The sequence below is a fragment of the Cryptomeria japonica genome, chromosome 4 (genome assembly GCF_030272615.1).
Source record: "Cryptomeria japonica chromosome 4, Sugi_1.0, whole genome shotgun sequence".
NCBI classification, from domain to species: domain Eukaryota; kingdom Viridiplantae; phylum Streptophyta; class Pinopsida; order Cupressales; family Cupressaceae; genus Cryptomeria; species Cryptomeria japonica.
Window position 1 is genome coordinate 651,936,996 of NC_081408.1, and position 16,070 is coordinate 651,953,065.

Genomic DNA, 16,070 nt, shown 5'->3' on the forward strand with positions numbered 1-16,070 from the left:
ATACAAATGATTTTCTTTTTGCATGTATGCGCCCACCTTCTTACATCCACTTGTCATTGGTAAACTATATCAAGTATTAGCTTGTGTTCGAAAGATGTAGTTGCCAGTAGAGATGTACTTGCAACAAGTGGTAGTGTGTAGTATTCAGCAATATGTGCAGGCAGCTTGGTTGTTGTGAAGAGGGACTTGCAGTGGCTTCATATCCTCTGCAATGCTAAGATTGTGGCCATTCTGTCTGTATTTAGCTATTGTTTGAGTGTGTGAAGTAGGCTGGGTAAGGATGCAACATAGGAGATGTCAAGATATTGTGTCTATGGGGCTGGGGTCTGATGCTCATTTGCAGAGATTCTTTCATATTGCGGATTATGTTATTCTGCAGAGTTTTAAGAATGTGCTTGGTGAAGATAGCCTGACAGCATCATGGGTTTTCCAATTTTAGGATTCAATTTTTGCTGACTTTTGAGGTAGAACTCAAAGTTAGGGTGGAGGATCCAATATCATGACATGGATTCTTCACTCTCTATCCCTTTCATCAGATGTCTTGCAAAGTTGACAAAATTTCCAATGCTGAGCATTCTGGTCCCAACCTGGGTGTGGAAGTTCAGAAGAAACAGACCAGGCATTGAGGATGGGTATGCTACTGTTGCTCACCATGTGGCAAATTTGGAAATCTTTTGTATGGATCTGACCCTTGTGCTGAATAATCTAAGGTCAATACTGCATGATAGAAATTTGACTATTTCCAGTTTCTATATTCTTCCTGCCCTTTCTTGGGATGGGGATTTTCATGCTGAACAGAGAGACTCTTGTGAGCCAAGTGTTGAGATAGTTGACAGACATGATGAGGTGACTGCGGCCTAGCCCCATTGTTATTTTAGCTAGCTTCTATGTACTCTTTTTGTATGATGTGTTCAGGACCATCTCTTTTTGGTCTTTTTATATAGTGTCTATGGCTTTCTGCCAATATGTAATCATGTTAATTTGGGTATGGGGCCTTATAGAACCCACAGCTATATTATCTATAAAAAAACAAATACTCATTGATCAACTACTGGAATTATGGAAACAAATTATACCCAGCTTGAACAAATTGGAAAACACAGAAATGACATACTAACAATGAACAGCAACAACATACTGCTACATGATCCAACGAAAGCTTTTACAAACCCAATTTTAGTCCTCTGTTAATTTCTGTTGACTTACATACCATGTAAATTTCTGCTGGTTCACATATGACATCAGTTCATGTAAAAGATTCAGTAGATAAACACAAGAATTCTAAAATAATGGAAACAAATTTTGTCCAACATGAACAAATTGGAAAATGTCTTCCACAAAAAAGCATAGAAATGACATACTGACACTGAACAGTAACAACATATTGCTATATGATCCAAAGAAAGCTTTTACAAACCCAACATGAACAAAGAAAGTTAATTTCTGTTCACTTACACAATATGTAAATTTCTGCTGGTTCATGTATGTTTGATGTCAGTTCACGGGAAAGATTCAGTAGATTAGTTTGATTTCACTCACCAAATAGTTGCTATAAGAAGAAAAAATTAGTAAACCTCCATTAAATGTAAATTCCTGCTGCTCACACAAGTTTATAGTCAGTTCATGTAAAAGATATGGTAGATAAGTTTGCTTTCACTTCCCACATAGTTGCTATAAGAATAGCAATGAAGTAAAACTGTAAATTAAATGTGGATTTCTGCTGACTCACATACGTTTAATGTTGGTTAATGTAAGAGATAAGTTTGGTTCCACTCCTTTTTCCAAATGCTACTAGAATAGCAAATAAACTCATTTCCCCATATTTGAGATATACCAGAGGTTGGGACGGCAAACAGTGTTTCATCAAGAGAAAACAGTTAGAAATATATGTAGGAACTGCTAATTATACATGATAAGGTGGAATGGGAAACAAAGTGTATCATAATGCCTATAGTCACAGAGCAGCAAAAGAACAATTATCATCCGAACACTCAGAAATTGGTATCTAAGCATAGAAAGGTGTTTAGTAGTATACCACCTAGAGTTCTACCAAAGAGGGGCATAGAGCATGTTATAGAGTTAGACGAGGGGTCTAAACCAATGATTACTACACCCTACAAACAACTAAAGACGCATAATGACGAAATTGAAAAGGCCATCAAAGAGTTACTAGAGATGTTGGTTTTAATTAGGGTGAAGAGCGGATTCCAATTGCCTAAGGCAACATTGGAATCCGCCCTTAAGGGCTGGGCCCTTTTATCTCTTCAAAGGGTAACGTGTACCCTTTAGGGCTGGGCCCTCTCTCACGCCACATTGTGTGTCTCAACACCCAAAATGAAACGTCCTAAGGCATAGGGCTGGACCCAAATACCAAACGTGGGAAAGGCAATTAAGAAAATAATATTAAATTATTTTGTTGCAAGCCGACCTAGATGTCTACCGCCAAAAGGGGAAGATATATATATAACAACTTCAAGATGAAGTAATATATTCATTTCACACATTACCAGCAAATGCGATATGCTCTTCTACTTTAGCGATCTGCTCTCCTACACTTGGCGAATCTGCTCTTTGGCGAACTCCAAGGACATTTGGTTATAATTCTGCTTCAACCTGTTGAAGTCATCTTCTACTGATTTGTTCCTTGGTCATCTACAGCTAGGGCATCATCCTCTATCACCTTGGCAACTTGCTGTTTGGACAGCAATCAGAGATAAGTGTTGTAATCAGAATATTGTATAATTCATAATCAGATCCTAGGATCTCTTCTTGCTGGGTTTTTCCTCCTAGGAGGTTTTCCCAAGGTAATGGTGTCTTGTCTCATTCCATATGGTTGCTTGCTTGCCCTCTATCATTTACTAAGTTGAAAACCCTAACAACAAACATCTATTTTCTGAGTTTATTGTTAATCTGAAAGTAAAACTAACAAGAGATGGGTCACATTAGACCTAGCAAGAGCACTTTTGCTTCTGCAGTAGTGCTAGCTAAGAAGTATAGCACAATAAGAATGTGAATTGATTATAAAGCTCTAAACAAGAAAGCAATCAAGAGAAGGTATCCTATTCCTCGAATTGATGAGTTGCATAGTGCTTGCTATTTTTCTAAGATTGATTTGAGGTTAGGATACCACCAAATCAAAATGAGGAAAGAGGATATAAAGAAGAAAAATTTCAGATGTCATTTTGGTCACTTTGAGTTCCTAGTGATGCCTTCCGGGTTGACTAATACACCAACCACTTTTCAGTCATGTATGAATCCAGTCTTCTGCAAATAACTCAAGAAGTTTGTTCTCATACTTTTTGATGATATCATGACTTTTAGCAAAACTTGGGAAGAACACATGAGGCATCTTGAGAAGGTCTTGAGCATATTAGAGAGTGAGTCACTGTACAGTGTACACCAAGGAGTCTAAGTGTTATTTTAGCATGACATAACTTCTCTACCTTGGCAATTGTTATTTTGGCTTGCTATTTTTCTAAGATTGATTTGAGGTTAGGATAAGACCAAATCAAAATGAGGAAAGAGGATATAGAGAAGACAAATTTCAGATGTCATTTTTGGCACTTTGAGTTCTTGGTGATGCCTTTCAGGTTGACTAATACATCAACCACTTTTCATTAATGTATGAATCTGGTCTTCCGCAAACAACGAGTTTGTTCTCTAACTTTTTGATGATATCCTGATTTTTAGCAAAACTTGGGAAGAACACATGAGGCATGTTGAGAAGGTCTTGAGTGTATTAGAGAGTGAGTCATTGTACGCCAAGGAGTCTAAGTGTTATTTGACATAACTTTCAATCCTGAAGGTGTGAGAGTTAATCCTAAGAAGATTAAGGCAATTGTTGATAGGCCTACACCTACAAATCTCTCTCAACTTAAGGGATTCTTTGAACTATGTGGATTCTACAAGAGATTTGTTAAAGGATTCTCAAAGGTTGCAGTTCCTTTGACAAATCTAACCAAAAAGGGGGCTTTCATGTGGTCCGATGCAGCACAAAAGTGTTTTGGTCATTTCATACAAAGAAGGTCTATATGCTTAGTGTTAGCTATTCCAGATTTCTCCAAACCCTTTATGTTGGACTGTAATGCTTCAAGAAAGTGGATAGGAATAGTATTGATGTAGGAAAAGCACCCAATTGCCTTCGAAAGCAAGAAGTTGAGAGGTGTGGAGAAAATCTATTCCATATATGACAAAGAGATGTTGGCCATTATGCATGCCTTGGCCAAATTTAGACCTTACTTGAAGGGAGGCAAGTTCATTGTTAACACCGACCACCATGAATCAAGAGGACTTGAATGATAGACAGCAAAAATTGGTCAGTAGACTTCAAGCATATAGTTTTGGCATTGTGTATGTTTAGCAGAAGAAAAATATAGTTGTCGATGCACTTTCTAAGAGACCCCACTTGTACTCACTAGTTGAGTTTATTGCTAATTGGAAGGAGATGATTTTAGTAGAGTATGCTAAGGACTCATGGGCAACAAGTATTATAGAGGGCAATACAAGATGACAGATACTCAATGATTAATGAACTGATAATTTATAAGGAGAGGGTTTATTTGGTGCCTAATTTAGGACATAAGGTGAAAATACAAAGGGCTTTCGATGATGCACCTATAGCTAACTCGGGATTCTTCCAGACTTACAAGCAGATCCGAGAAAGGTTTACATGGAAAGGACTTAAAAATGAGGTCCTTAAGTATGTCTGAGAGTGCCCCACATGCCAGCAAAACAAGAATGAACATACTTATCCAGTTGGTTTGTTACAACTCCTACCCATTCCAAATCAAAAATGGGAATGCATCTCCATGGACTTCATCAGTGGGCTACCTAAGGTACACAATAGCATAGGCAGTTGTCTTGTTCTTCAAAGAGATTTTCAGACTTCATGGGATGCCCAAGAGCATAAGCAATGACATGGACAGCAAGTTCCTAAGCCTCTTTTGGCAGGAACTTTTCAGATTGAGCGAGACTCGGCTCACTCCCAGCAATAGTTATCACCCATAGACAAATGGGCAGATAGAGATAGTGAATAAATGGGTGGAAGGGTATCTTAGGAATTATATTCATGACAGCAAAGAGCATGGGTTAGATGGCCGCACCTTGGAGAATATTACCATAATTCTACATATCACATGTCTACCAAGATGTCACCATTCATAGTATTGTATAGGTACAAAGCTCCTAATTTTGTTGCTATGCTCTTTTGGGATAGTAGAGTGCCTAAGGCAAGTGATCTATGACAAGAAAGCCACGACATCATGAATTCATTTAAGGAAAACCTGTTTTGCCGATTAGCATCGTACAAAGTGCAGCTTCGAGGTGGATGACATGGTTTATGTGAGGCTTCAACCATAAAGACAATCCACTCTCAAGAAGAAACTTAAACCCTAATTCTATGGTCCTTTCAAATTCTCCAAAATGATTGGAGAAGTAACTTATGAGATAAAGCTACTAGCTAACAATAGAGTGCATAATGTATTTCATGTGTCTAGGCTCAAAAATGCACCTGCGCATAATGTGATTCCTTTATTAGAGTTGCCACCATTAGATGAGTTGGGGAAACTGATCTTGGTTCCAAAAGCCCTTATTGACTACAAGGAGCGTACTCTACCAAAAAGGATTATCAAAGAGTATTTAGTTAAGTGGAAGAATTTGCTAGTAGAGGATGCTGCATGGGAAAATGAAATTTTTTTGTCAAATCCGTAGTTGCAATTGCTTGGGGGCAAGCAATTTTGGGGAGGGACTGTGATGTCCCCTTCCTAAGCACTATCAACTTGGTGACCATTAGCCTATTCAACGGGTTCCCGTAGGCTAATAAAATAGGGTTAGGGGACTCAAGGTATTCAATCTAGTTTATTCAGTGATGAAAAGTGTTGCTTCGAGCTCAATTGGTTGGAATTTGCATCGCACCCTTTTAGGAGTGAATTCAGACAATTTGTCCATTTTTACTATTTTTAGTACGTGACAATTAAATAACACTAAATGTCAATAAATGCATTTCATGATAATATTTTGACACTTAATGTGGTCCAAGGCAATTATTTTAAATAACGGTAAAAAGTTAAATTAAATATTTAACTTTAGCGTTATTTAATTTAATAAAATGACTAAGTGGGCGCCTAAGGGAAATAAGTTCTTATAAATTAAATAAAGATAACACCTTGAAGTGGACACCAACTTTGGGAGACATAAGGAAAAAATAAAATAAATTAAAAGTGCAAATCTCTGAAAGGGGCGTGTGCTTTTGGAGGTCAATAAAAGGCATTTTTGGAGCTCATTTTATATCATGTATGGATTTGATATTGAAAACAGAACTTTGTTGAATTGAACTTGTTCACCCTGTGGCTTTATGAGGATGAAAACCCTTACAAAGAACATCTTCGTTGGTGAAAGATCTAACCTAGAAGATTGACTGGTGGTTTCATTCAAGAATCACATTGGGCTTTATTCGAGATTTATTTGTTGGTTCTTCAAACGATTTCAAAGTGCAGATTTTGAAGGGCAAGAAGAGAAGAGATTACTGAAAATTTTATTGTTCATTTGTTACTTTTTCCCAGCTATACCAATTTCCTTGCTGGTTGTACACGCTACGAGGTGGCGTGGGATTTGTGGAGAGTGGCGGCTAGGTTTTGCAGAGGGTTTAATGCTGCTTCGGAGGTGTCTAGGGCATTCCTACTCAAAGATATCCAAGACGTGGCTTCTAGAGGAGATTTTGAGGAGTGGCATCCAAGTTTATTGATGCCAGTTTGCAGATTTTAATGTAAAATTAGACATGCATTTCCAGAATTAATGGGTACGCTTGTATTGTGTATTTGAAGCATTTTGGCTATCTGGGTAGCATTCATTTTGCTGATATATTGTAAACAAAATTCTGAAATCAAATCTGAAACTATTGTTGGTTGTGCGTATTTCTGAATATTGTGTTTTAAAGAGTTATTTTGTTTTAAATCATTGCTGCAAATAGTTTATGCAATATCTATTTTTGCACCTCTTTCTGCATGACCAAAACAAACTCAAATCAGAAAAAATACGCCAAAAATAAATAAATAAGGGTGTATATTACAACTTATTGGTAGCTATCCAACCAATTTACAATACTATCAAACAAACAAAATAGATCGATGCCAAAATGGCAGATAATGATATGCATATTCTGATCATGTCAAACTGGCAGATACAAATAAAAATGCGCCAATGCCAAAATGGTAGACTATATCGTCTAATTCTTGTTCACGCCAAATCGGCAAATAATGATAAGAAAACAAAGTGGATCCAAGAATTAAATTGACCATGGTCTTATTACAAACATAGCAAGGATCCAACAGTGAATCATATATGAGCTTTAACAATAATAATCAAACTATTAGCAGTAAACCATCCAATTATTACAATATTAGTTTAATATTTGAATATCAAAAAAAATCCAACAACAACAAACTTAAAACTGATTTATTCTTCAAACCAACAGCTACATCACAATTGAATTAATCTCAAATACCAGAAATGTAAAATATTGTCATGCTATAATGAATTTGTTAGGACAAAGAAGCTGGATGTATTCAAGACAACTCTAAAAACCAATGGGGAAACTATTGATATGCAAAGTAGTGGTTCTAAACCCATTGAACTAGAAATGTATAGCCCAAGTAGATTGATTGAACCATTGTACTCTCCCAAAATAATGTTGCTCCAATACAAACACGAATCTGACTATTGTATGAGGTGATATAAATAGATGGGGAGCTACAATCAACTTTGAAAGAACTGCAATGACCAACTTGAGTTGAAAGACCACTTCAATGAATGATAGTGATAGTAGAATCAGCCTAGTAAAGCCAAACTGCGGTCTACAGTTAGCAAAAGGTGCCATTGCCAAAAATAAACCCATATCAAAGAAAAAAAAGCAGCACTCAACTCTAGAAAAATCACACCCAAGTCTAAAGAGTAGAGCCAAAATAGGGTAAAGTATAGCCTGGACATTGAAAAGGATCTTGACAAAAATCAGCACTAAAACTCACAAAATGCCAACAACAAATGATATTATTTAACTTCAGCAAGAGTCTAATTAGGCTGGGTATTGTACAACTAAACTTTAGCATGTAGATAGTGTGGCCTATTTAACGGTATAGTACGGCCACTCTGAAGTAGTACACCTACCTTATGTTGTGATTGGTACGACCTATATAGGAGGTTAAAGTCATGAAAAAATAACTAATAAATATGCACCAACATTGTTATATCACCTTTAAACCTACCATAACACAGTGATATACATGGAGAAAACTCTTTCAAGACAGAAAAAAAAAACCCACACTCCAAAGCAACTCAATGTATTATATAACAACCAAATAATTACAATTTACTTGCAATGTCTAAGCCCTGACAAGAGTACCAACAAGAGTTCGAGAGCATTATGGCATATAATAGTACATACAAAACTCACAATGAAACATCCATCTCAAGCTACCAATCAATAGGGAAGCAATATATAAAACTATCAAATGGTAATTAGGAAACTATGGGCTAAAACCACCCAACATGTGGTGCCCAAATTCCTAGTCAAAATCCACTGCCTAAATCCCAAGATGAGTCCATATGCTACAAATAGCATATTCCTTTCACCTATCATAATCCAATCACCAACTTGGGCTCTCCATTTTGGCTCCATTACCTCCATTCAAAGTTGTCTTATGACATGTCATAGCATCTGTCATAAGTTGGTCAACAAGTGTAACTCCCTCTTAAAACTCCCTTATGCATTATCAATGCTCTTACATTTCCAATGTGGGAGGCCCAACTTCTAGAGGCCACCACTTTTGATCCAAGAAACCAATTGAACTTGTTTTTATTTACATTGAAGATTTTGAAGAGATCCATGTCAATGTAACTCGCTCCATTTACAGCCCATTTCAATATCTTTTTTAGGCCAAAATCAACTTCTAGAGCCCTAAAAATTGCACTTTTGTATTCTATAACCCAAAATTGCATTTATTTTTCTTAAAACTAGGATGCAAGGTTGAGACTCCTTTCCTAACAAAAACTCTTATACCAAGTTTGCAAAGATGATGGTATTGGGATTTTACCATAACAGACAAAAGCAAGTACTCACAGCATTAGACAACCCTCTTCTCATTTGTTGTTGAAGAATTCTCCAATTCAACTAGATAGTATCCACCTTAGGTATAACCACTATAGCAGCACACGCTAGGGGTGGAGATCCATAGTGGATCTCCGGAAACCTCCTTAGTGATCGGGATTCAAACACAAACAATCTATAAACAAGTGCAACCATTTAAGCCCTAAGTGTCACCAACTCAAATCAAAAAAATCTTATATGCACCATAGCTTATTTGCAATTGTAGGCCACAAAAGAACTATTTTATATAATTATTTTGCATTTGAATGATTGCCTATTTGTTGCTGTTCATGTCAAATAAGAAGACGTATTGCATTGAGTGCTAACTTTCATTTCAATTTTTTAAACAACTTGTTGTATCAAAACAGCTTTTCACTAATAGTTCATTGACCTAAAATCAAAAGAAATAATCTTTTATAAGGCATTAAGGTATTGGACATGTATCTTGCATCCTAATCAAATTAAACTCACTAGTATGGAAGGAACCTTGTTAGAGAGTTTTATTCCTTATGAAAGAAACCAACATTGTAGATTCTACTCCAAACAATTGACATATTGCTTCCAATGACAGAATGGAATCTCAATGGTTTACATGAAAATATTGTTAGATATTTACCAAAATTAGTGTGATGACCAAACAAAAACTGACGCATATAAATTATAATATCATAATAGTCTACTTCCTATGCACATGATAAACCTACGTGAAATTTGTTATAATGGGTATGGAGTAGTCAATTTACATCATAATATCACGTGCCTAGGCACATTATATAGTGGGAATACTGTTGATGATTTATATACAACTCAAAGCCAACTCTACATGAACATCATGTGTAACTAATGAGGGAGTACTCTGATTTTAAATGTATTGCATTGTCCATGTATTGAGATACTATACCCTCCAAATGTTAATATTATAATAAAGATAATGTCATTTCCAAGTATCTTGTTTCTCATCCATGATTACGTTCTACTGATTTATGGATATGATATTGATAGCATATAGCTTGTACTCAAGTGATACGTTTCAAATTTACCAAATTTCATGGTACAACAAATTAATCCAGGAAGCCTTATTTGATGAAGATCGTTCTGTTTCTTTGATAATATCCTTGTCTATAGCAAAAGTATGGAAGGCCGTTCAAAGTAAAAAAACATTGTTTTAGAATTTTTGAGTTTAAACTCCTTAATTACAAAGGAATCAAAAAGTGGTTTCTGCAAAGAACGAGGTTCTGTACTTAGGTTGTATAATTAGCAAGTAAAGAGTTAAGTACGCTCCAACTAAGATTTAAACCCCCCTTGATTGGCTGAATGATAAGCATGTGAAACAATTGAGATGATACAATGGGTTGTACAATTTCTACATAATGGGTTGTGCAATTTCAATAGAATTCTTTTCAAAGATTTTGTATACATTATGGCATCCGTGACTTAACAAAGAGTAGCATTTCAAATGGACAGACACGGCAGAACCCACATTCTAACAAGTCTCTATTGGCCACAAGCTTTGCTTTATGCTTCTAAAACATCACTTGCTTTAGCCTACTAAAACAGTAAAATTCTCCATTGCAAAAATATCTCTAGCATTACATGGCTTTATTTGCTTTATTTTATTTTGATAACATGGATTTACATTTTTCTATTTCTATTTTCCGTGGAATAGCATAATGCTTTGCCCCCATCCTCATTTCCTACATATCTTTATTCTCATCTTATTTCTGGGAAATTTTTTAGACCTTTCCAGGACTATCTTAACCTTCAGACAGATGAGCAAACAAAGACTCTGTAGAGAGAGTCCACACACTTGAAAACCCCAAAATTAGCCATGTACTTTCCAACCGTGGCCTCAAATCCAGCGACATTTGTGTTAAAAACAAAATAAATTCTCAAAATTGCATGACATGATTTTGTTCAGACAAACATTTTGAGTCACACTTTTTCTTCAAAATGAATGACAAATGTCATATATAATTAATAACATGGTCAATTTAACGTTAGAAGAACAAGCTTCAAGAATAATCATGCCGAATAAGAGACTGGAGCTCAAAATGTAATGGTATAAACACAATTACTCCTAACGCTTATTTTTCCAATAATTATTATTTTAAAAGAAGCAAAATATTTAGAATGTAGTGAAAATGAAAGAAAAGTCATCCAAACTACCACCTAATCCACGTATCTTTTTGTCAGAAGACCTACAACTATCAACTGACCAGAAATTACAGGAAGCGGCAAGGACCATTTAATTATTACCAGTTACTTTCCTACAGTTCGGGAAAAATAATCCAACAAAATTCTGGGATGATTCAAAAAGTTCTCACATCCTGGTGATCAACCACAAAAGGCAACCCGAATCATTGATTTGTAACAAGAATTGTAGGCAATTTTTCCTAGAAGCGTGTTTTCCTAAAATATATGGATTGCAGAAGCTTGAAATATATCATAGGAATAATTCAACCGAATGTTGGACGAAAAAAAATCGAATTGTCATCATTCGATTTCGGCAAACTTGGGCAGGCCTTACAAACAGTTACGGGTAGTAGAGATAGTATACACAGATTTCGGGATAATTAATTGTAATCGCCCAATTCCAAGATGATTGGTGCCAATCGCTCATACAACACCCACAATTAACTTAACTACAATAAACTGAAAATTAAAAAAAGGAGGGGGGATGGCAAGCGAGGGTATAAGATTGAAAGAACTTACTGGTGAGAGCAATAACCCTAGGCTTAGTCATGTGGCGGGCCAAGCGACCAGAGACGCCCCAGATCCCTCGGCTCTTTGACACCTTCACCGCCAATACCACTTTCTCTTTCGAATCATGCAGTGCCATTTCTGCGGCCTTGACAACCTCCTCATCGCCCGCTCCAGAATTCATCATTTTTGGCCGCTGTGAGTATTCTGGGGCCAATTTTAAGGCCTGTATCAAATCGGCAAGGGATACAGGAAATCAAATATGAGCAGATCTTTCTACAGGTCCAATTCCAGCTGTAGAGCGACAAAATCCATGTTCCTGCTGAAGTCGGACATTAACGTGTCGTGAGATCAATTTCCGTGTTTAAAAGAAGTGGTGGAATTCAAAAATATAAATATTTCTGAAATTCAAAGATAAAACTAGCAATCGTACTACCATTTACCGTGCAATGCGCACGCTGATAGGTATTTACAATGCAGGTATTATGTAAACAAATTGAAATTTGTAATAAATACACCTCCACATTTATTATTATTATTATTATTATTATTATTATTATGTAATGCTGTAATGTATATTTCTAATTTTTATTCTGATTTTTTTAAGTAATTTTTGACATAAAAATGTTTTGTCAATAATAATAAATGCTACCAATAATCTGATCTGATTTATTTCATTCACTTATAGCACACTACATATCTTGAAAACTTCATTAATATCATTTCAAATTGAAACAATATCATACATCATTATTTATTATTTTCAATCATTACATCGGTTAAATATTTCATATATACAATCAAATTAATCATCTTGAATAAATTTGGGACGCTCAATATCAATAACTTAGCATGGTCTTCTAGTGACTGAAAACAATGCTTGAGGAGGTTGTTAGGGCGCCAACTTCACTTCCAAACTTGTGAATAGGTTTCAAAAACCACTAAGAAATATATAACAACAAAGAAAACACCTATTTTGATTGATATACTCTTGTAGTTAATTGCTACCCTTGGGTACTTAGACAACTAGCTCGAATTGCTTCCAAACTCACTTCAAACACCCCAAATCACTTTAAAAACGTATGCAACCTCTTATCCCAAATCAAACACCTTAGTAAGAAGGATGTTAAGACCTCAAAATGAAAAATTAAATACATAAATGCACCACACATGCCAAGCTTAGGTTAGGAGCTACCCTCTAAGGGGGCAATCTCACTTATAAAATCAAATGTGCATCAATCATTGCAAATAATATGTGGAATTACATCACCCAACTACTACAGATCCATGGAATCAATATTCATAAGTGAGAAATAGCTTCTTCTTAACTTGTGTGCAAAAAACTGATTCTATTTGTAGCTGAAATGGTACAACCATACTTGGGTATTCAACCAAAACTCGCCAAAAAATTGAACACTCCAAAAATTAGGAAACCACTCCAAAACCTTGATGGCAACTTAAAAAACTCCATAAATCTTCATCATCACCAAAACTCAACAAATTGAAGTATCTTTTGAATGAAATCCAACAACCAGCTACGTTGGATCTTTCACCACCAAAACTAAACCAATTGCGGAGGGTTTTTGTCCTCAACAATCCCGAGAAGAAATCTTCAAGTTCATTTGAACAGCATATAGTGATGTATGCAAAATCAAAAAAACAAGAGAATGGTAGCTCGAATCCCAATATATAGAGATGGAGGGAGAAATTAGGGCAAATTTGAATATTCAAATATAATATGTCATCAAAAAAGGACCCCATATGACTCTTTAAACACGACTTATCTCTCTTAGGCCTATGCGTCCCTTTTTAGAGACATTCTTATAAAATATTAATCACTTAAGCTTAATATTAAAGTCGCTTTTTCAAAAACTTAAGTGAAAAATATAATAATATTATTTTTCATCACTTTAGATAACTTCACCATAACATCAAAAAAGAGAACACTTCATGCAAAAGTGTAATTGGAACTAAAACCAATGCCAAATGCCCAAAGTGGCACTTACTAAAAATAGCATATGCCAAAAATAGAATTGTTGTCAAAACCCACTAAAATGTTAGTATAACCACCCAAGAACAACAAGAGAGAAGCAACGAGGCTATTACACCAATGAGCAAATAATTGTATTGAGATGTTAAAACATGTACAAAAACCCTGTATAAATATCAAAGGTGTGATGAGGTAGAGACAAATTGACGTGTAACTACAACTACAAATATTAAATGCATTGTGCCATTTTTAAATACTATGCAACTAATATATAATAAAGTAGTATGTTGGCTACCTAAGTAAAACTTAAGCCTATGTGAGTGGAATAAAACCACATACACCAACATAAAACTGAAAGCTTGATCTCTCCACAAAACTTTAAAACCCTTAACCAACTCCGAATAGACTATGGGAACTCAAGAATAAGCTAATGGAAATCACAATCGATTAGGTGTAAGAAGGGGTCATTACAGTCCTCCTTTCCCAAGGTTGCTTGTCCTTGAGCAATCAGAAGTCCAGATGTTATAAAAAAAATATACTCACTGTCCCATGTTCAATCCTCCACTAGTAAGTTTTTCCAATTCACCAAGTACTCTCTAATAGTCATCTTTTGTATTTTACCCTCCTTGAAATAAATAATTGTCATTGGAATCAAAATCAATTTGCCTTCCTCATCCAAAGGAAGCAACTCTAAAAAAGGAATGACATTATGTCCAAACATCTTGTTTGAGGTGTGATGCATGAAAAACATTTTGCACCTTGCTACTCTCAAGTAACTCAAGCTCATAAGCCACCTCCCAATCCTCTTGGTGGCTCAAATCAACCCATAGAAACAAGGCTTAAACTTCTCTAGCACACTCTTCTTGATAATGGACTATTTGTAAGGTTGCCAAGTAGACTGTGTCTCTACCTCAAATGTGTGCTCAATATGAAGTTGATCAACATACATCTTTTATTTATTATGAGCATGTTGGATGTTATCCCCCAACAACCCCCACTTAAGTGCAACTTAGGGAGAATAATTATTATGCAAAATGCAATATAATATGATAATGTGTCCGAGCAACTAGGATGTTAGATACCCATGTACAACTAATCATGTAACGAATCTCTTACAAATGGAGAAAAGGAGAAAACCTCATGTGACAAAACTCCTATCTAAAAAAGAGATTTATGCAAATCATGAAGTGATGAATTGATGTCTCCACAATACCCCCCAAGAACAACATCCATCATGAAAATACAATACAATCACCCATCCAATGAAGGGAAAGAGAGAGACAACATTGCCCCCCCCATAATGAAGTATCATCAAAACCACTGAAACATGTTGAATGCCAAAAGGAATGCCCATGTCAAGAAACAATATGTCTCCCCTTGGGAAGAAGAAAAACCAATGGTGCATGTAGAAGAAACTCCATATCCATGATGACATGAGAAGGAAGAAGTCTCGCTATAGAAGTCTCTGAAAATTGAGTAGGGGTCTCCAAGTATGAATAAGCCACCACATACTCATTATCAAACTCAACCAAGGAATGTGACAAAGAAGGAAACCCATCAATCTCCAAAGATGAATCAACAATAGTACTCAAGTTATCATCAGAGGGGAGAGAGAACCCCTTCAAGTATGTCACCCAAATCTACAAGATGAGACTCAACAAACAAATCTGAAATACCTACCAAATACTCATCCAACAAAACAAGATCTAGAACACATTGATCAACTCGCTAAATAGAAGAAATCTCCAAATATGAAGAAGTTAGTGGAGGAGGAATCGTAAGGAGATTCACCAACCCATTACTCCCCTTAATAGATGAAGGAGTCAAAGGAACATATGGATTGTGATGTTCTGATGGCAAATCCCTATCGTACGGTAACCTTAGATGCCCAATGCATACAACTTAAATATTTTCACAGTTGATCCAAAGCTTCTCGTCGTACTGAACAAAATGGTAATTGAATCCATATGGTCACCAAGTGACTTCGTACGACTTGACCTAACCATATGGTCTTCTAGCACACCCGTACAGTGATGTTTTCCACCTGACGACAATGCAAGTGTTGTGCTCGATGGCACCCTTCGGTATTCTTGGATGTGACAGACTTCGCAGTGCGGTGGTTTGATCTTTGGCAGAGTATCACAGTAGCACAAAATAGCATAGCCAGTAATATTATGTGGAACGATGGATTAACACGGGAATAAATGAGTTGTGGCCACTAAAGTATTTGTATATAATAAT

The 16,070-nt window shown here is 36.0% G+C and overlaps 1 protein-coding gene across 1 annotated transcript in view; it reads right to left on the reverse strand.

Moving 5' to 3' along the window:
- The window catches only part of LOC131047703 (exocyst complex component SEC3A), a 160,303-nt gene extending 148,053 nt beyond the window's left edge, over positions 1-12,250 (reverse strand). Inside the window, exon 1 of the mRNA XM_057981502.2 lies at positions 11,852-12,250. Within this exon, the coding sequence (XP_057837485.2) occupies positions 11,852-12,026 (175 nt within the window). The 5' untranslated portion in view covers positions 12,027-12,250. The remainder of the gene's footprint in view (positions 1-11,851) is intronic.
- Between the last annotated feature and the right edge of the window lie 3,820 nt (positions 12,251-16,070).